We start from the raw sequence: 19,336 nt of genomic DNA, 5'->3' as shown, positions 1-19,336 counted from the left end.
GACAGTCCCTGGCCACAGGCTTATAATCAAAAAAGCACGACACATGAGGAAAGGGAATTGGGAGGGAGGAAGAAAAAAGCAAATTCAGGCACTAGATGGTTAGTAGGCAAGGAGGTTAAGGTTCACCTCCCACAATCTATATGCACAGTACTGATGTCTACTGTGAGCCACTTTGAGAACAGTAAACTGTACTTAAAATGTGGTATACAAAAATACTAAAAAAAAACCAGTGTGTGTCTCAGGCAGGGCTCTTATTCGTCACTTGCCAGCTGAGTTATGATCCCATTCCTGTGTACCTCCTACCCAGGCTTGCAGGGTCTTTAAAAAAAAACAACTGTTACCTACTTTTCAGTTGTCGACTGCGGTCCAGCCGAGGACATAGCAAATGGAACACTCGCCTATATCACAGGACGGGATATTAGCACATACCAAGCCAAGATCAGATATAACTGCAAGAGTCCCTTCTATGTGCTGAAAGCAGGATATTCTGGTAAGAGAAAAATACTTTCTAATTTAGGGAACTATAGCTTCCGTCCTACACAGACATCTTTAAAAGTGAGCTCCATTGATCCAGTGGGGCCTCCTTCCAAATAAACATGCCTAGGTTTGCGCCGTGAAGTTGCCACCTACAAGATGCTAGTGTGGAGTGCTCCAATTCAGGGTTCTGGCAAACTACCCATGACCGCTTCTGGGATACTCCAGCACATTCCTCCTAAAAGTGAAGTCAGCATTCTGTGGCCTAGTCCTCATTGGGCTGTTTCTTGGGGGCCCTTATGTTTTTTCCCCTTTAAAAAATACATTTCTGCTAATTTGAGGCTTAACTAACACCTCCTTTTGTGCATGGATGGTACTGTTTTGGCTGCACAAAGACAGGCACCTGGAGAATTAAATTTGTTATATAGCTGTTGATACGGAGCATGAGGAGAGTTTCGCTGGAGGTATTTAAGCAGAGGCTGGATGGCCATGTGTCAGGGATGCTGTAGCTGCACTCTGCAGTGCAGAGCCTGCATTGAGCAGGGGGTTGGACTAGATGAGCTTGAAAGACCCTTCCGACTCCATGCTTCTGTGAAACTTTACATAGGGGCTGGGAAACATGAAGAGCATGAAAGCAAGGCCTGGATTTCACAGACTTGAACTAGCCAGCATCTCTTAGCATAGAACTCTCTCTGTACAATAATCTCGAATGCTTTTAACGTTTATGCAGGTAACTTCCAGTGTGCTGATGATGGCTTCTGGAGGGACTCCAAAGGGAAAAAAGCACCTCCTGTCTGTGAGCCAGGTAATGTATGAAATTTGTACATAATAGATGAGCAAGACTGCCATCTCAGGATAACCCCAATACAAGTTGTGAGGAAAGCACAAAACGTTTGCCTGCTACAAGCGGTGTTTGTAAAACACCTCCAGAGTGATACACATCAATCTCACATTTTACTTCTGTTATACTGAGGCACAAATTATATGCTCTCACCCCGACAGGTCTTACTAGCAGGCATGTGAGCAGGGCAGTTCCCAAGCCGATCTTTGGGCCAGGGCGGGGTCATATGGGTGCAGGCAGTCTTCCAAATAAACTGGTCCCAAGCGATTTAAGACTTTCAGAAGTTGATCACCAGGACTTTAAATGCACCAGCTGGCTTCTCAGGAGGGCTGATGGTGACCCTGCTTTCCTTTCTCTGCCCCCACTGCAGCCTGTGGCTGCCAGATGAGTGTTCAGCTATCCCCAGCATCAATTAAAGGGCCCACATGCTTATTTTTTGAGGCCATTTTGGTGCCAGGCTTTCATAAAGGAACAAAGACAAGAACTTTAGGGGCGACCCTTACTTCTCATGAGTGCCCACTCTTCACCTTTTAAAACTTGTAATATCCTAAGCAGCAGCCTACAAATCAAAGCTTTGGCAATAAAACCCAGATCTGCGGTAACGTGCTTAAAGACAGATGACCAACCAAAATTATCTGCCGACAGCCCTGATTCATGGCTTTTGGAAGTCTACTGGCAGTACAGCCAGAGCATTCTGAATATTTCATCTGCCCTGTTGATCAAGTTGGTTGACATTGACTGACTGGCAGCCATTTCCCAAGGTCTCAGGTGGAAGTCTTTTCTATCCCTACCTGAGAAGGCAGGGATCTAACCTGGGACCTTCTGCATGCAAAGCAGGGGCTCTACCACTGAGCTATGGTTGTCCCCCTCTCTATGGTTTTGGACAGGAGTCCTCTCAGACCTATCAGTTGTTGCCAGAGATTGGACCTGTGGCTTTTGCATACAAAGGGTGTACTCTGCAACTGTGCTATGGCCCCCACCTCACAGTAAGGCAGTCATCCTGTGCACAGGCTGTACCACTTTGGCCTATACATGAATGGCAGTGGCTAAATTGCTTCTTAAAGGAAAGGGAACTATTTGTTTCTAAAGCAATCTAAGCAAGTGACCACCTTATGCTTCACCTGTCAGTTTGGAAAGGAAACAGGGCCACCTAGAAATAAGGGAGCGATTTCTATGTACTCAGGAATATCCTTAAGAATGCATAATCGCTTTTAATTTTTCTGAACCACACAGAGCTTTGGTTATTGGGCGGTATAGAAATAATATATGTACGTTGGGATTTTTTTTTTTTTAATGGCCTGAACAGTACCCCTCTTAAGAGCTGGGGATCCATTGCAAATGTTGCAAGCCCCACTTGCCAGCAGTTATTGGCTACGACAGGACTTCCATGGTCAGAGGCAGTATATAACCAATTTTTTTCTCCATCATATGAGCCCCCACCTGGTCTTCAGTCTTACAGCCCAGCCAGTCTTGCCCTTCACAGTGAGAACTAAGCCTACATTTTAACTGAACAGCAGTGACCTCGCCAGAGAAGAAGGGGTGGAAAGTTAGATGTCAGGGCTCAGCTCCAAGGAATCCCATCAAGAGTCTCTTGCCACAGCAACCACTGCCCCGTCTAGATTATCTTCTAACGATCAACCAATCCCTTGGCTGTTTGTGAGTGCATGTGGGTGACCCTTCTTCCAACTAAGGATGCAGTCCTATGTATGTTTAGACCAAAAGAAGTCCTACGACTCCCAGGATTCTGGGAGTTGTAGCATTTTTTTTCCTGTCTAAACATGCATAGGATCGCGCCCCAAGTCTTCTTTCAATATAGAAGGGAACCAGAACTACTGCAAAATAAGACCTCAAGGTCCAGTCCTACCAGGCAGACCAGAACAATTATCTTATTTGTTTTAAGGATCAGGTTACCTGTCTACAACTGTCCTCACTTCAACCCATTCAGAAAACATGTGCATTTAAAGTTATAAGTAAAAAAAATATGCATGGCATTCAAGTCTCACTTCCCTAATGAAAACCTATGTTAAAAATAACATTTATTTCTGACTTGCCAGTTTGTGGAGTCCAAACTTCAAATGCTTTGAAGCGTATATTTGGTGGAAAGAAGGCACTGCCTGGCCAGTTTCCTTGGCAAGTCCTGATCATCGATACACAAGGAGCAACCGGGGGCGGCGCTCTTTTGTACGACAACTGGATCTTAACAGCTGCTCATGTCATCACCAGTCCAGAGGCTGCATCTTCCCTGACATTGAAAATGGGGCTTCTAAACAAACGAAGCCCCCACTACCACCAAGCCTGGGCAGAATCTGCTTTTGTCCATACAGGTTTTACAAATGACGGCATCAACTTTGACAATGACATTGCTTTGATTAAACTGAGACACAAAGTCCCTATTAATGCAAACATCACTCCCATTTGCCTGCCAGGGAGGAGCAGCAGATTCCACGTGAACACAAGTGATATTGGAGTGGTAGCTGGCTGGGGGAAAACGGAGAAAAGGCGGCAGTCCCATGCCCTGCTGTATACCGAGCTAGATGTTGTTGACCCAAACATGTGTAAAGCTGCGTATGCAAACCATACTTCAGGGGGGAAGCCACTCGTATTGACAAAAAACATGCTTTGTGCTGGATATGAGCAAGGGGGGAAGGATTCCTGCAGTGGAGACAGCGGAGGGTCATTAGCCTTTTTTGATACCCAGACCAAGAGGTGGTTTGTGGGTGGCATCGTATCCTGGGGGTTGGATTGTGGATCTGCAGAGCTCTATGGTGTATACACTAAAGTAACGAATTACATTTCATGGATTGAAGACATAATTGAGCACAATTCTTGACTCATTTTTACTGCTTTATTTCAATAAAACAAAACTCAAGTCTTCCTCTTCTGTTACATGAAATGGTTTTGCGCATCTGAAAGCCTACACGCACTAAGCCCTATCCAGCTAACTGGGTCTTCCTCCTGCGTAAATATACACAGAACCATGTGGCAAAAATTTCCAGACTATTTGATTTACAGCTCAGTCAGGGTATGCTTATATAAAACAAAATTGCAAACTTACACATCAGAAGTATAAAATTAGGTATAACAACATCTGCCTCACATGTGTACTTTTTTCCCCAAGGAAGGCTGGGTGTTGTTTTTAATAGCTGACCTTTTAACTTGTTCTCTCTTCCCATTCCACCGGGAAAATCGCCACACTGTACACCAATAGTCACATGCTAAATGCAATTAAAGCACCTCTGTTTTTCCCCAGACGGCAAAAGAACTGGGATTGCGCTGTTCCTCCTGGTGGTGAATCTCTTGCCACAGCATACTGTTTGTAAAAGAGAACTGTATTCTTTATTGGGGGAGGGGAGATTAGAGGGCCTTACTGATCATTTGAGAAATTTGTCCTCATGGATCTTTATGGAAAGTTAACATGGCAGGTGACTTAATTACTACAGGCACCGGTCAACTCAAACCAGAAGGTTCTTGGAAATAGCAAAGTGATCTTGCAATTTCTTCCAATGTGAGATGATAAAGATGCTCCAAGTCTCGAGGTTGTACTTCGTAACTACTTTAACTGCCATTGACAGAATTGCCTTCTACAACTTCTTCCATTCTCTTCGCAAATCACAGACATTGGATCTAAACGCGTTAAGATTGTCAGTTTCCTTCTGCAGCCAATTCATAAGGCCAACTCTTGAACATCAGCAGGAGCTAATCTTGAGTTTTTATAAAATACTGCCAAGAAAGTATTTCAAACACTGTTCTGTTCTTATAAGTAGGCAGTACAGACAGTAAAACAAAAAAATACCGCAGATGTATGCAGCTCGGCGGAATAGGGCAAGACCCCCAGAGGTGCTGTTCAATCAGCTGCAACATTACATTTGCAACTGCTGAGACCAAAGTGCTCCAAGACTCAATTCACACCCACACAAATTTGGCCTGCAAGAGGAAATTGTCAACATTACATCTATTTGAATATGGAAGCCTCAGTAATTAAGAGATGCTCAGCAGGTAACTGAAACACACAACACATTTGCTCACACAGGGCCTTTGTTAAATTATTATGCTGTTTATGACTAAATGACGCTCATTAGCAAGATAATCCTTGTAGCAGTGTTAACTGACTGTGTTCCTTATTTCCTACTTCAAATCACATTAGCCCAATAGGCGCAGGTCTGTGGAAAGTTAAAGCAAAACAAGACTCCAGACAATCAAGTTATGAGAATACCTTTTATTAGCTCACTTTAAACACTAATGAAAAATAAAAATGAAGATATGAATGTTTGGAAACATTTCTAATACACTCAGGGATTTAAGGGAGGAGAGAACAGAACCCTTAGTGCTTTCACTGTATTAAAGTATCACAACATGGGTTCCCCCTTCTGTTTAGGGCCCTCGACTTTTTTTAAGGAACAAGCTGAAACAATTACTGAAACCATGCTAGTGATGTATAAAACTTACCCTCGTGATTCTTCCCGGGATGACACAGTTTAGCCTTTGGAGGTCCGAGAACACCACCCTAAGTGTTACTCAGCAGCAGTAGCTGGTATTAGTGCAAGTGCTAAAATGCAAAATTCAGATGGTACAGAGTTTGGCAATCAATCTGATTCAGGTGCAGAAAAGGTTACGCAACTTATTAAAGAACATTTGTTCTCTGGAACATTGACAGCTTTTGTTTCACATCAGGAACCATGTACTGGAGCCTTACATGGATTTTAGCATTCAACAGCAATGCCAGATCAGCACCCAACAACACATTTTACATGTCCATCAGTGTCTTTTATAAAGATTTAAAAGAGAAGATGAAAGGAAAAGCATGAAGGTAGCCTGGGGGGGGGCGCACAAAGGGGCAATTTACATTTAAATAGGACTGCACCCATTTAAGGGGGTCCCCGTTTACTCATTTAGAACTTAACACAATCTGCAAAGCAGAAGCTGTAGATTTACATCAAGTAAGCTATAACATGACACTGCTGGTATAACAATTATTTAGGACTACTGAGTCCATAATCTTTTGATCCTATTCCTCAATACAGGAAAACCTAAAACTTCTGATAGTATTTGGTTAAGCGCCTCCACACCAAAACCAACCGAAGGCTATTATTACTGTCAGAGTGCCCTGGAAAGTCTCAATATCACAGGTACGTTCAAAGGACATTTTGGCTCTTATCTCCAACACCCAGTACCAGTTCCCTAGACGGAATTGCTCACCAGGGATGGGGTACCTCATTTGGCAGAACCGGATTTCAGATGTGTATATCACAAAATGTTACCAGGATGGGACTGGAGCCGAGCTATAGGGTATCAACTACATCAATGAAAGAGGCAAATTTAAAATACCAAAGACATTTCCACAGTGGTTTTATCCCAACACAAAGCATTAAAAAGAAACACCAACCCACCAAAATTTAACTGCTATGAACTCTTTGCACTTGGGAGCTGTCAAACACACACGCATATTACTTAAATCAGTTTTATTTAAGAATTTCCTACATTGACAAATCTTATAAAAAGCATCCAAACACAGAACTGCAGCAAACAGCATTCATATGGATATCTTACAGACAGAGAAACTTCCACCCACGAAGGAACCCCTGCGCTCGGGAATGAGCTTTGTGACGAAAAGGCCGGCAAAGCACACCACGAGCCGAGTGTTCCCGTCAAAAGCCCCACCTCCAGTTCACATGACCACACTTACAGGATCATTAAACAGAAAAGAACACACACCATACAGCATTCACAGCAGAGTTGACATAAAGGAGGAAAAAAAAATACAGATATTCATTTCACTTAACACATTCAACTAATTGGTTAACTAAGTAAAAAGCCCTCCCCCCAATTAAGTTCTTCCAGATCGGGATGTCCTTCTGAATGCAAGAAAAAAAACACTCGTACGTCCGCTCCCATTGCTCTCCGCACACTCTCTCATCACCAAAGCCACAGGATCGAGGGACATCGCGCCAAGAAAAAAAGTTTTTTTAAAAAAATCCCATAATGCACCACCAAGTCTCTCTCTGCATGCGCCTCCTCCTTTTTCTCGCACATACCAAGCCCTCACATGCCTCGGCACCACCAATCCAATCCCACACAAGGTTTTCAAAAGTTCAAACAAGCCTTCTGGTTTCCATCATCTCACAGCCTTGCGTTCATAGCGTTGAATACGACCTCCATGAAATAAAAAGAGTAGCGGATAAAAATGGAACACCCACCGTCTTAAGACGTAGCATGTGCAGTGTGATGAAGGAGTCTTGGATGAGGAAAGCATGGAGACAGGAGTATTCCTAAGGCAGGTTTTTTTTTTTTTACTGCACTGCTTTCAATGAAGTGCTTCTTCCATACACATTTGAAATGAGATGAACTGCAAGGATTAAATGAGGTCTTCATACCGTACTTTAGTATGAGGAGGGGAGACAGTGTTAAAAGGAAAAAAAGCCGACACCAACATTGCATTCTCCACACAGGACATTTGGGGGGAGGGGGAGGGAGAGAAAGAGAGAGAGAAATTCTTATGGCGGGGGATCAAATTAAATTTTAAAAGAAAAAAAAACTAACAAGGATAGGATGCAGTTTCTGAAAAATGGCTTCCATTTTTGAAACATGCAAAGATCTCAGCTGACTAGGAAATGAGGAATCAAATTTTTTTTACAATTTCCTATCAAATTGCAGCACGTCCGTTTACCAGTCAGGCAAACAGCAGTTCACTTTCAGCCACTCAATATCCCAACTCATGTATTCCAACTCATTGTAACAAAACCTATAAAACTCCATTTAATCTTTTCTTTTTTTTTTCTTCCCCCTTACAAAAGAAAAACATGTCAAAAATACTGTTGAAATATACTACACGCTGAACAAATTGATTTGGAGTTTTTGTTTGTTTTTGTTTTAGTATAGGCATCTTATAATATACTTACCAGGAGCTCTAGAAAAAAAAAATCTGATTTCCCACCAGAGTCAGTATTAGGTTCTCTACATTCCCCAGCCAGATGATTTGGAATCCATGCTTGATCCAAAACCTCCATTAAACCCACTGCTAGAACCTGTATTTGAAGAGCCCCACCCTATGGCTGCACCAGAGTTCGAGCCTCCGTAGGAATTGCTTCCTGAACTGAAGCCCTGGTTCTGCTCCCTCTGCATGTTGCCTTGCGGCTGGTTGTTCCCCGACGGCCCAGACTGGTTTTGCTGGCTGGCTAGCATACCCATCATCCCCCAACTGCTCTGGAGCGCTGCCTGAGCCGCCGCCATCATGGCTGGGTTGATGCTAAAGGCGCCAAAGTTCATCCCACCCCCCATGTTGCTGCCCTGGTTGTTTCCCAACCCTCCGCCTCCCCCACCTCCCCCCCTGTTAGGAAATCCACCCTGATTCCCAAAGCCTCCTGGATTACCACCAAATCTTCCACCTCTTTCTAGTTGTCTACTGCTATTATGCTTAGGTTCAGCATTGGATATATGGACGCTGATTCCTTTTATGATCAAGTCCTCGCCACAAAGGGACTGGGCAACCTATAAGAAATAAGGTATGCAGACTTGAGTCATTTTAAACAGCAAAAAAGAAAAAAAATTCACACATGCAAAAAACTTTAAAACAGTAGCAACACACAGATCTAGAGGGCTTACTTTTAATACACAGTACTACCTCCCGAGTAATATTGCGCCCTTCACTGTAATGGGGAATTCAGTTCTCCTTGAAAAATGGAACTATGCAACAGTATTCATTTAAAGGGCACTGTACCTCATACTGCTTCTGCTTAATATGAACAGCTATTTAGTCCCTTGAAAGCAGAAACCCATATGCTTCATTTAAAACTTCTAGGAGACCTTCCAATGCTGTGTTTATGTCAATTATACTTTAGTTTACTGTTCAATTATAAACCTGTGCAAGCGATATTCTAAGTAACTACTCACTCGGTGGCCTGTGACAAGAACAGGCTACTTCCCCAGAACCAGGCAAAATAAGTTTCTAACCTAGCTGGTTTTCTCCCCACTCCTGCGTCTCCTAAGAGTCAACATGCCACAAATGGCTAACAGGTATGTTTGGGCAATTGGGCTAATTATGTACAAGGCTTGTTTTGTGCCCCTTTTTTTACATGATGCAGTGAACTGCAATTAGTACTGCCAAGCTAAAGAGAAATTTGATTATAAGGTTGAAGTAAATCAGTATACTGGGGTATTTCAGGGTCACACTTTCCTGGATTAAAACACAGCTTAAGCCCTATTCATGCGTTACTTATATCTAAGGCCTCACCATGTAACGTCATGCATCTCTCTTGCAACACCCTTGCATTGTATGTGGTTGTTTGCAAAGGAGTCTCCACACACGAGCATCTACAGGACTCGGTGCAACTGGAAGACCTGATTGCGGGGGTATCCCAATCATGTAAAGCCATGCAAGCAGCTGCTTGTGCATTGAGATTCCACTGCAAACTACTGCACTCCGTGTGCATGTTGCAAGGCATATGCATGATGTCAGGGGCAGGGCTAAAAATGCGTCCTCACATCTTCTTCTACATGGTAAGAGGCTACAACTGAGTAGCCCATGAATAAGGCTTCTGAGTGAAGATGATTATATAACCGACAAGAGTGACATTAACAGGAACCGCAGTTGATCTTACCCTTCATAGGCCAGTAGCACTTACGTTTTATACACAATGGAAATAAAATGAAAGCTTAACGAAAAACTCTTAAGAACAAGGTGCCCACGCATCAGGGAATAACCAGGGCGCTTTGGATGGATACCTGATCATCAGCAAACGTAACAAAGGCAAAAGCTCTGAAGGGTTTGGGGATGAAGACATCGACCACTTCTCCATACTGCGAAAAAAACTGACGGAGCTCATCGGCAGTCATGTCTTCGGTGCAACGCCCAACAAACACCTTCCTGCTACGCAAAGGTTCATCTGGACTTTGCTGGTGCCAATGCAGAACAAAAGACTCACATTAATACAGAGCTTTTTGTCTAGCAGCTGTAATAACCCACATACCAAAGGCAGTTACATATACATTCACACTCACATGAATTGCGCAGCAGCAAGTAGATTTTTCCACCTAAGCAGGTGATCACTAACCATGAATAGTATCCCAGATTCTGAAATTGTGTATTCTAAAGTTTAAATATATAGTGCTGGTGTCCCTGACGTGATGCCCTTGGACACTTCCCTTGGTGCTTGCCAGACTCCCTGCCCCTCCTGATTTTTATTTAAGTTTTTTCTTCATTTAAAAAAAAGTAACAGGAAGCGGGCATGCTGCAAAATGAAGTGCTGGCTCCAGTGCTATTTTACGGTAAGATATATTAACGTTTTGTTTTGTGAACCACCCAGGCTAATGGGCAGTATAGAAATGTAATAAAGTAAATAAAGAACATAACCAGTTTGCCTTCTGGAAAATCGGTGTTGTGAGAGGCCACACCCACCGTGGCAGCCATTTTATGGATTGGCAACCCCCTAGAAAGCATTTTGTGAGGGTGGAATTCTCAAACTTCCAAGTGTGCCCAAAGGGTGGGGACCCCTGGTGCAGCATGACATGGAATTAGAAACAAGAATGGCAAACTAGGGAATAGTTGATAACACTCTATGCTTACATGTATCTATGCGGTAGTAGCTAAGTTTTATACAGCAACTTGGAACAGGAGGTGTATTGAGCTTAGAACACTCCCTTTATGTCCTTCAGACATATATATATATATATAGAGAGAGAGAGAGAGAGAGAGTGTGTGTGTGTGTGAGTGAGTGAGAGAGAGAGAGAGAGAGCGCGCGCGCACGCGCGCCATGCAGTACATCAACAGACAAAAAGCACATAAGAGCCATGCTGGATCAGACTATGAGAAGGCCACAAGTAGGACCAGAGTGCAAAAGTCCCCTCCCACTGTTTCCCAGCAAACAGTATATCTAGCTATACTGCCACTGATACTAGAGGTAGCATATAGCCATCAGGACTAGTAGTCACTGATAGCTTTCTCTGCCGTGAATTTGTCCAACACCCTTTAAAGCCATCCAAATTAGTGGCCATCACTCCATCTTGTGGTACCACAATGAGATACTACAGGATATTAATATCCTACTTTGGCTGAAATCATAAGTATACTTTCTTCAAAGTTCTATTTAGAACAGTGAGTAATTGGCCAGGTAATTCAAACCGAGTAATTCAAAGAGTAGAGGGACTGGTTTGCTTTTTTCCTTTAACACCTCCCACCCCACCCCAATATCACAAATCCACTTTTGAAAGTACCCTCCGTTTCAAAAACTGTTTGCCATGTAGCATCAGGGGGCTGACATGTGTGCAGTACTTTGGATCCCAGCCATCATATTCAAGACTACAGAGAATCTCATTGTCTGGAATCATTTGGGACAAGTACTTCACAAGGGTTTCCTCTTCACATACTTACAAAGCCAGAACAAGCCACATGAAATACCTTAGAATTTGGGAGCTTGCAGTCGCACCATCTTCCATCTATCATGTGGCGCTGAGACATGACTTTCACCTGGGTTTCATAGTCCGTAAACCTTACAAAACCAAACCCCTTAGAGTGGCCAGTTTTGATGTCCTTCTTAACCTATGGTTAGGAGAAGAAATTAGATGGCTAGAACAGCAAAGGAAGTGCACTGGAATTTATTTAAATAACTCCACACTACTATTTCACAGATAAATTTCCAAAACGAAGTAGTAAAAAATGATAATGTTTGATGTTCAGCTGAAGCTTTCACCATGCTTTTGTCTTCTCAACAAATGCAGCATCGGGCTCCTCTCTCCTTCAAGTGTCATCTAACAGCCATTCAATCTGGCTGTAGCAACAGGAAAAAGGAGAAGCAGGGCAACTCCACTGGGTCTGCTGAGAGACCTGCTCTATTTGGCTCTTTCTGGCCCTGAACTATTTCCATTCAAGCTGGTCAATATAAGAGCCTTGTAACTTTTAAGAACAAGTGCCTGACTTGGCTCATTTTCCTCTTCCTTCCTCATCTTTTTTTCTTTTTGTGTTGTTTCTTTTAGGTTGCATGTGTGAGGGACTGTCTTATTTGTTATTGACATTATGTAAGCTACTCTGGGAGCCTTTTCAGCTAGACAGTGGGGTAAAAAAGTTTTAAATAATGTTCTTTTGAGAATCAAGGAATTAATGAAATTAATTTGCCCTGGGACTGGACAGAAAGGAATCATACTTTGCCTTTTGCCATCAGCCAGGAGACCTAGGGCCACTAGGAGGCTGCACCCACTACATCCCAAGGGAGAGGCCAACCTGGCCCATCCACTAGCCAGAGAAGGAGCAGCTGCAGGGAGCTCATTCCCCCCTCCCCGCCAGAAAGAACTCAGTTCCAACTGACAGTTGCCCCAGGACTGCAGAAGGAAGGGGAAAGAACACACTGCCCCATCCATTGGCTAGAGGAACAGAGCCCCATTCGAGCAAGAATACCAGCAAGGGAAGATCAGCCTGCCCAAAGTGCATTTAAAAGCCCACTTATAGCTCACCCTCTTGTTCTGGCCTTGAAAAACTGATCTCCCTTCCTCTTCCTTTTCCCTTCACTTCCATTCCCTTGTGTCTTATCGTTTTAGTTTGTAAACCTGATGGCACGGCCTGTCTCTCTTTTTGTATTGATGTGAGTCACTTAATTGTTTGAAAAGCAAAATTAAAAGGCAGCAAATAAATCAGGATGCTCAAGTTTGCATTTAGACAGAAAGGTTAGAATTTGGAACAGATGTAACATATGCGCAAAACTTAAGTTCTGCCAAGTAAAATTTGCTCACAAAAGGCAAAATTGACTCCCAAAATTGGTCTGGCAAGCTGTTACAAGTGTGAAAAGGGTGAGAACTATGTCAAATTACCTAACTCAATAATGAAACAGACTAAGGGCATGAGATTTGAGTACACAGAAGCTTAATATATCTGGATTAGGCAGCTCACTGGGAGAGATTTCAGGTGATGTAGATAGGCAGGAGAGAATTCTTATTGATTGGCGGGGGGGGATTGCAAAGAACTTATTTTTGTTGCTATAATTTAAAAGATTGTTGCAGTGGGGTGTTAAGTCCTTGAATTATCCCTGCTTAAGAAGCCACTACACACAACAGGAGTTTCACTTCTAAGGTTTGGCTAATTATGGCTTCATGCAAGGTTACTCCTGCTCACTGCTTACAGGCAAAGAGCAGCAGGAGACAGCTTAGTTTATCTCCTCCTCCACAAAACTAGGAGTAATTGTTAGGAGTTTTATTAAATGACAGCGCAGTACATATGATAGGGATTAGAACCATTACCCTTAAATCCAGGGACATAATAGCTCCTGGAAAAGAAAGCCGAATACCTGCACCATGAGAACCTCTCCAAATGTGCTAAAATATTCCTTCAGATCTTGTTCTGTCGTTTTCCATGGAAGACCCAAAACTATGAGATCAGAGGTTTTCTGCACTGCTCGTTTCACTTTAACAGCTGATGAGGCATCCGTTTCATCCATTTTCCTCTTGTTGTCTAAAGAGAAAGATTACCCATCAGCACAGACAGCACATTAAACAGCTAAATGAAAGTATTTAAAGGAGCAGCTCATTTTAAAGCTATGTACAGCCCAACCCTAAGTTTACTCAGAAGCAAGCTCCTGTGTGTTCATTGTAGAGCTTACTCCAAGCTAAGCTTTGGAATTCATCATCATCATGGCGATCACTCGTGACTAAGATTGTCTTCCAAGAGTAGAGTCTTAACATTGGGTCTGCAGGTGGCTGTGAAGGCCAATTCTGGATCCACACAGCCTCCCACAGTGAGGGCATAGGTTTCCGGGTGGAAGGCGATCACGGTGAGGGTTTGCTTGACGTGCCTTCCATTGAGTTCATTTCTCCTGTTCATCCTGTACTCGTGCTTCTTCAAAGTCCATAGCACCTTTAATACAGGCTTTGGAATTACTCCCCTAGAGTAAAATATATGCATCTGGATTCAGATGACACAAGCCATGGCTTGAATATTCAGGATGGCACTCGCAGCCACCAAGGCTCATCATGGCTTAAATAAGCCACAATGAACCACAGTGGCTGTGTGAACCTGGTCTATGAGTTAGACACTATGCTGCCATTTGCTGTTTCCAATCTCAAATATTGCGGTTGATCAATTCAGAGCTGTGGGAGTGATGGGGACTTCTTTTTTAAGTTGCTTAACAATTTGGTTCAGACTCCTTGGACAAACCAAAGGAAAGGAAAGTCTCCAACTATAGATTTCTGTGTTCATCAAACAGGAAACCATGACTCTTAAAAAAAAAACAAAAAAAAAATCCAGAACTCTTGAGCACATACCTTTGGGATAATTAACAACATACACCAGATTTCCCCAGCCGTTATCTGGTGCATGCAGAATTCCTTCCACTAATCTGACTCCTCTCATACACTGAGACACAGGGTTTCTGTAGCGCAGACCACACGCCCCCGGGAACTGAGCAGTAACTGTGGAGAGCAACACAGTCCCGTCGTCCTCTGAAGGGATCTCAATGGGTTCCTCGTTCTCATCTTCAGTAACCCGGATATATTCCGACATCTCCGCCGTGATGTTACTAAAGGTTAAAAAGATGAAGGAGAAAAGTGACTGACAAATAGTTTCTAAACAGTAATTCCAGATTTTGATAATGGTTGTATCTAGTTAAGAGTCCGTCTTAAAGTGAAAAATGTCACCCCTCTGTTTTCCTAATTAAGCAGTATCATGACCGACACTTCCTCAACTCTCACACTAAGATGCTTAGCACACACTCAGCTAACAGATAAGGAAAGACTAACTCTGTGGTAGAGCACCTGATTTGCATGCAGAAGGCCCAAAATTCAACCCCTGGCATCTCCAGCTAGAAGGACACTATCACAGCAGATGGGAAAGACCTCTGCTGAGACCCTGGAGAGCTGGTCAGGATAGACAATACTGGACCAGATGGACAAACAGACTGGCCTGGTATAAGGCGGCTTTCTATCTTCTTATACACATTTCATTTTCATCTTATTTTTATCTGGCTTTTCAGACAAAGATCATCTCTTAAAGGAGCTGACATTATCTACAGGTCCTAACTCTTACAAATTAAAGAGAAAAGACAAGACATACATGGGAAGGGGAGTGGAGAAAGATCAGCTGGACAGTGGCAGCGCAAAGTGGTTAGTTGTAAACAGGCATTTATATCCAGTTTAAGACCAAGCTGATCACCTTGCTTGGACAGAAAAGGTTCAGCTACCTGGTGGCCCCTGTTCCTCTAGCTGGTGGTAGAGCTCAGAGTAATACTTCCCCTCACTTCTGCAGCTCTAGGACAACTGGCAGTTGGAACAGTTTCTTTCTGCAAGGGGGGGGGGGGAGCTCCCTGCATCTGCTCTTTCTCCAGTCAATAGCTGCAGCCAGGCTCATGTCACCTATGCTCTTTCACGGGGGGACGGGGACCTCTCAATGGCCCTTATTCTTCTGGTGGATTGCAATGGCCAGAGGGTGCTTCCCTTCAGTTAATGTTAGGAAACAAAAAAGGCATAAACAAACATTTTGCAGTGAATGCATACACACATATGCATGGTCAGAGAGTTGCTAGAAAGCCAACAGCTGTGCAGGCAAATTTGACATATGAGGTTTTTCCACAGACAATATAACAATGATGGGAGAAGCTGAAACAGTTACCAAAATACACACAAAAGTGCACTATGCTTAAGCATTTAGCAAACCTCAGTAGATACAAATATCAAAGTATAGCGTAGAAGAGGAAAACAAAAGACATGTGAATGAAGGCCTACATTCAAATCTCTGCTGAGCAAGTTGATATTCTGCTACTTATTTTATTACGCTATTATTAGTTATAGTTATGTTATAATGTATTTGCATTATTATTTATGCTGATTTTAATGCTTTGCGTTTATTCTGCTGTAGGCTGTATTGTAGATCACCATGACAGAAAATCACAAATATTTAAATCTATTATTTATTAATGTATGAGTCACCTTTCAGCCCAAATAAGGCCCCGAAGCCAACTTACAATTAAAACATAAAAGGAAGAGGGGAAAAATCATTCTTTTAGCAGGGCTAGTGGAATGGCCCTGCCCTTCCTTCTCATCTCCCTCAGCACAGCCTGCTGGAATGGCTGCTGGTGGTGACAGCTGTGGAAGGAGGTGCCTTCATGAGGGAGGTCTCCAGCAAATTTAAGTTAATAGCTTTTAAATTGTTAGGTGTATTCTGACTGAATATAACCCACCCTGGTCCCAATACCCTACTGTAACTAGATACATGAAGCCCTGGGGGGGAGAAAACAGAAAAAGGGAGGAGACCGAAAACTTCAGGAAAAAGGTTTTTTTTTTGGGGGGGGGGGGGAGATGGACGGAAAAGTAGTTACATACCCATCAACTTTTAATAGGTCTGGGAGGGTGAGATAAGAGGTTGTACCCAGCCTTCATTCCAACCACCTACTTCTCTGCCCCACTCTCCCCTTCAATCTAGTCCCTATAGACTACCAAAGCATGTCTGCGGATGCTGGAAGTAGTAGTCCCAACATATCTGGAGGGGACAGAGTTGAAGAAGGCTACCCTGCTGCAACTAGACCTAAGCAATTAAAACTGTAGTAATTATACGCTAAGGGGCCGCGGTGGCCTAGTGGTTAAGATGCTGAGCTGCAGACTGGAAGGTCGGCCGGTCAGCAGTTCGAGACCCAAGTGCTGCGTGACGGAGTGAGCTCCCGTCTTCAGTCCCAGCTCCTGCCAACCTAGCAGTTCAAAAGCAAGAAACTGCAAGTAGATAAATAGGTACCGCCTAGGCGGGAAAGGTAACAGCGTTCCGTGCACCTCGGTGTTCAGTCATGCCGGCCACATGACCATGGAAGTGTCTTCAGACAGCGCTGGCTCTTCGGCTTAGAAACGGGGATGAGCACCGCACCCTAGAGTCGGTCACGACTGGTTGGGGACACCTTTACCTTTAATTATACGCCCTTCCCATTTACCCCTGCCTCCATCTCCCTCTCCTTCCTCAGTTATCTCTCCACTGTTCTCCAGATTGTGAGCTCCTCAGGGCAGGGATCTTCCTGCTCACACTTTGTTAAGCATCAAGTACATGAATACAGATAAATAATACACAGCACAATCTCTGTTTGTACAGCACTTTGCAAAGGACAGGGCAGCCTGTCCCCTCATCCTTTCTAAAGCAACAGGGTACTGTAGGTAGATGGTTCTATACGGAGATATCATTAAATAATAACATCATTACAATAACATAATAGAAGCTTATGTAGATTTTAGCAACTTTAAATTGCAAAATGGAATTTACAATTGGGCTCTCTTGTCTTTTATTGTTCCCTGATGCTTGGAAAGACTGAAGGCAAAAGGAGAAGGGGGCGGCAGAGGATGAGATGGATAGATAGCATCACCGATGCAATGAATATGAACTTGAGCACGCTGCGGGAGAGAACGCAGGACAGGAAGGCCTGGCGTGCTATGGCCCATGGGGTCACGAAGAGTCAGACATGACTGAACAACAACAAAGATGCTTTGGGAGCCTCTTCAAACATGCTGTATCTATCCAATAAAGCAACTGGCCAAAGAGGAATAAATGTATATTAATTTGCATGAAATGTTTTGGCTTCTGCCTTCATCAGTGACAGCTTTTAACTTTTATTTGTCAGTTACCTTGTTAGAAATAGATTCTTATTGCAGTTGGTCACATCCCTCAAGGACTCAGGGTCTGGCCAACTGCATCGTTGTTTAGGTGCTTTGTCTATTACCATACTATATACACGCGCGTGTGTGCATATACACGTGTGTGTGTGTGTGTATTTGAAAGATAGACTAACAGAGTAATTTCAAAATATATTTAGAGCTAAAAGTTTTAGTTTCTGCCCTCATCAGCAGCTGTGATGTTAAATAGATACTAAGCATGGTTATTTGGAACACCGGGAGATGAAAATTCCTAAAAGTTTTCCAAATTGCCACTGTTGGTATCTGTTTAACACTGCAGTTACTGCTGATAGTGGAAGGTGAAACATTTAGTTCTAAATACATTTTGAAATTACTCTGTTCTCAGTCTATCTTACATATTTTCAATTAAGACCGACAGCATCCACAGTAGATCCAGAACCTCCTTGTTATTTTCCTGCTGTGGCGCTTCACACCTACCTCTGTGTGTTGTGTGGATATAGATATGCCTTTGTGCACTTGTGTTCATTTGCATACATATATGCACTTGCACCGGCGTGTATATATGTGCACACATGTATATATTATACACACACGTGTGAGAGTATATGTGGGGTATGTGTTTGCACATACACACACACACGACATACTAACAACAGAGTAATTCAGAGTTGAATGTTTCAGCTTCTGCCCTTACCAGGAGCTGTGATGTTAAAAGGATTTCAAGTTTTAAATGCTGGGAGATTTAAAAAAAAAAAAAATTCTTAAGGAGAAAAAAAAATGTGGTGCATTCGCACGTGCGCGCGTGTACATTGCTATCATGGGCAAGAGTTGTCAGCAAAAGCGCCCTCAAAGATGAGATTATGAACCCACTCGGTAAGTACAGGGCAGTTCTCCCCTCCATTGCTGCGTCTAACGCGCGATCCTGCGCGCGGGGACTTGGAAATAAGCCGCGCTGTTGCCAATGGGCTCTACTCACGAGCAAAGGTGTGCGGATCTGAGGCCTAACCCTGCTTTAAAAAATAAATTAGAAAAGGTAATGGCCCCCGCCCACATTTGTAATAGAGGCCCAATTTCAATTTGTAATTGAAAGCACATCACAGCTACTGATGGGGGCAGAAACCAAAACGTTTGCCTCTAAATACATACTGAAATCACTCTGCTGTTAGTCTATCTTGTATACCGCCCTCCTCCCCGGCCTTCCCGCGCTAGGCCCAACCTTTCTTGCGGCCTGGCCTACCAACCCTCCCAGGCCAGCTCCGGACCGGGCCTAGCTGCTCTAACCCCCGAATGCCGCGCTCACCGTTGGCCCGAGGCCTGACGAGGACGACGAAGGGAAGAAAAAAAGCAGCGGCGGCTGCCGGCCTCTAGCGCCGTGTGCGAGGAGGGTCAAGCGAGCTCCCCCGCTCAGGCCTCAGCTTTCCTCCTTGCCGACAAAATGGCGGC

General features: G+C 43.5%; 2 protein-coding genes across 3 annotated transcripts in view; one reads left to right on the top strand and one right to left on the bottom strand.

Annotated features, from left to right (window-relative positions):
- The window catches only part of MASP2 (MBL associated serine protease 2), a 24,120-nt gene extending 19,633 nt beyond the window's left edge, over positions 1–4,487 (top strand). Inside the window, exons 9-11 of the mRNA XM_084821781.1 lie at positions 353–490; positions 1,205–1,279; positions 3,370–4,487. Coding sequence (XP_084677907.1) covers positions 353–490; positions 1,205–1,279; positions 3,370–4,145 — 989 coding nt within the window. The 3' untranslated portion in view covers positions 4,146–4,487. The remainder of the gene's footprint in view (positions 1–352; positions 491–1,204; positions 1,280–3,369) is intronic.
- On the bottom strand, positions 4,147–19,336 carry TARDBP (TAR DNA binding protein). 2 transcript variants are annotated; one of them, XM_084821784.1, is made up of 9 exons: positions 19,194–19,336; positions 14,555–14,808; positions 13,582–13,745; positions 11,706–11,846; positions 10,034–10,204; positions 7,510–8,800; positions 6,512–6,608; positions 5,762–5,861; positions 4,147–5,239 (listed from the first exon to the last, which is right to left on the bottom strand). In XM_084821784.1, the coding sequence occupies exons 2-6, from the start codon at positions 14,790–14,792 to the stop codon at positions 8,267–8,269; spliced, it is 1,248 nt and encodes a 415-aa protein (XP_084677910.1). In that variant the 5' UTR covers positions 14,793–14,808; positions 19,194–19,336; the 3' UTR covers positions 4,147–5,239; positions 5,762–5,861; positions 6,512–6,608; positions 7,510–8,266. The 2 variants fall into 2 exon arrangements, with proteins under 2 accessions (XP_084677910.1, XP_084677908.1); XM_084821782.1 differs by having other exon boundaries at positions 5,762–8,800.

The sequence above is a fragment of the Heloderma suspectum genome, chromosome 15 (assembly GCF_057233095.1).
Source record: "Heloderma suspectum isolate Gila_16-S chromosome 15, 16-S_ref, whole genome shotgun sequence".
Taxonomy (NCBI): Eukaryota; Metazoa; Chordata; class Lepidosauria; order Squamata; family Helodermatidae; genus Heloderma; species Heloderma suspectum.
The sequence above is the reverse complement of the archived record's forward strand: the minus strand, read 5'-3'. Positions and strand labels throughout refer to the sequence as shown.

Excerpts from the sequence above, each read along its gene's own strand:
- TARDBP (XM_084821782.1), bottom strand. The coding sequence starts at position 14,792 with ATGTCGGAATATATCCGGGTTACTGAAGATGAGAACGAGGAACCCATT. Across the intron at positions 13,746-14,554 it reads TGTTGTTAATTATCCCAAAG|ACAACAAGAGGAAAATGGAT; the intron begins GTATGTGCTCAA and ends CTTTCTCTTTAG. Across the intron at positions 11,847-13,581 it reads GAGAGGTTCTCATGGTGCAG|GTTAAGAAGGACATCAAAAC; the intron begins GTATTCGGCTTT and ends TCCTAACCATAG.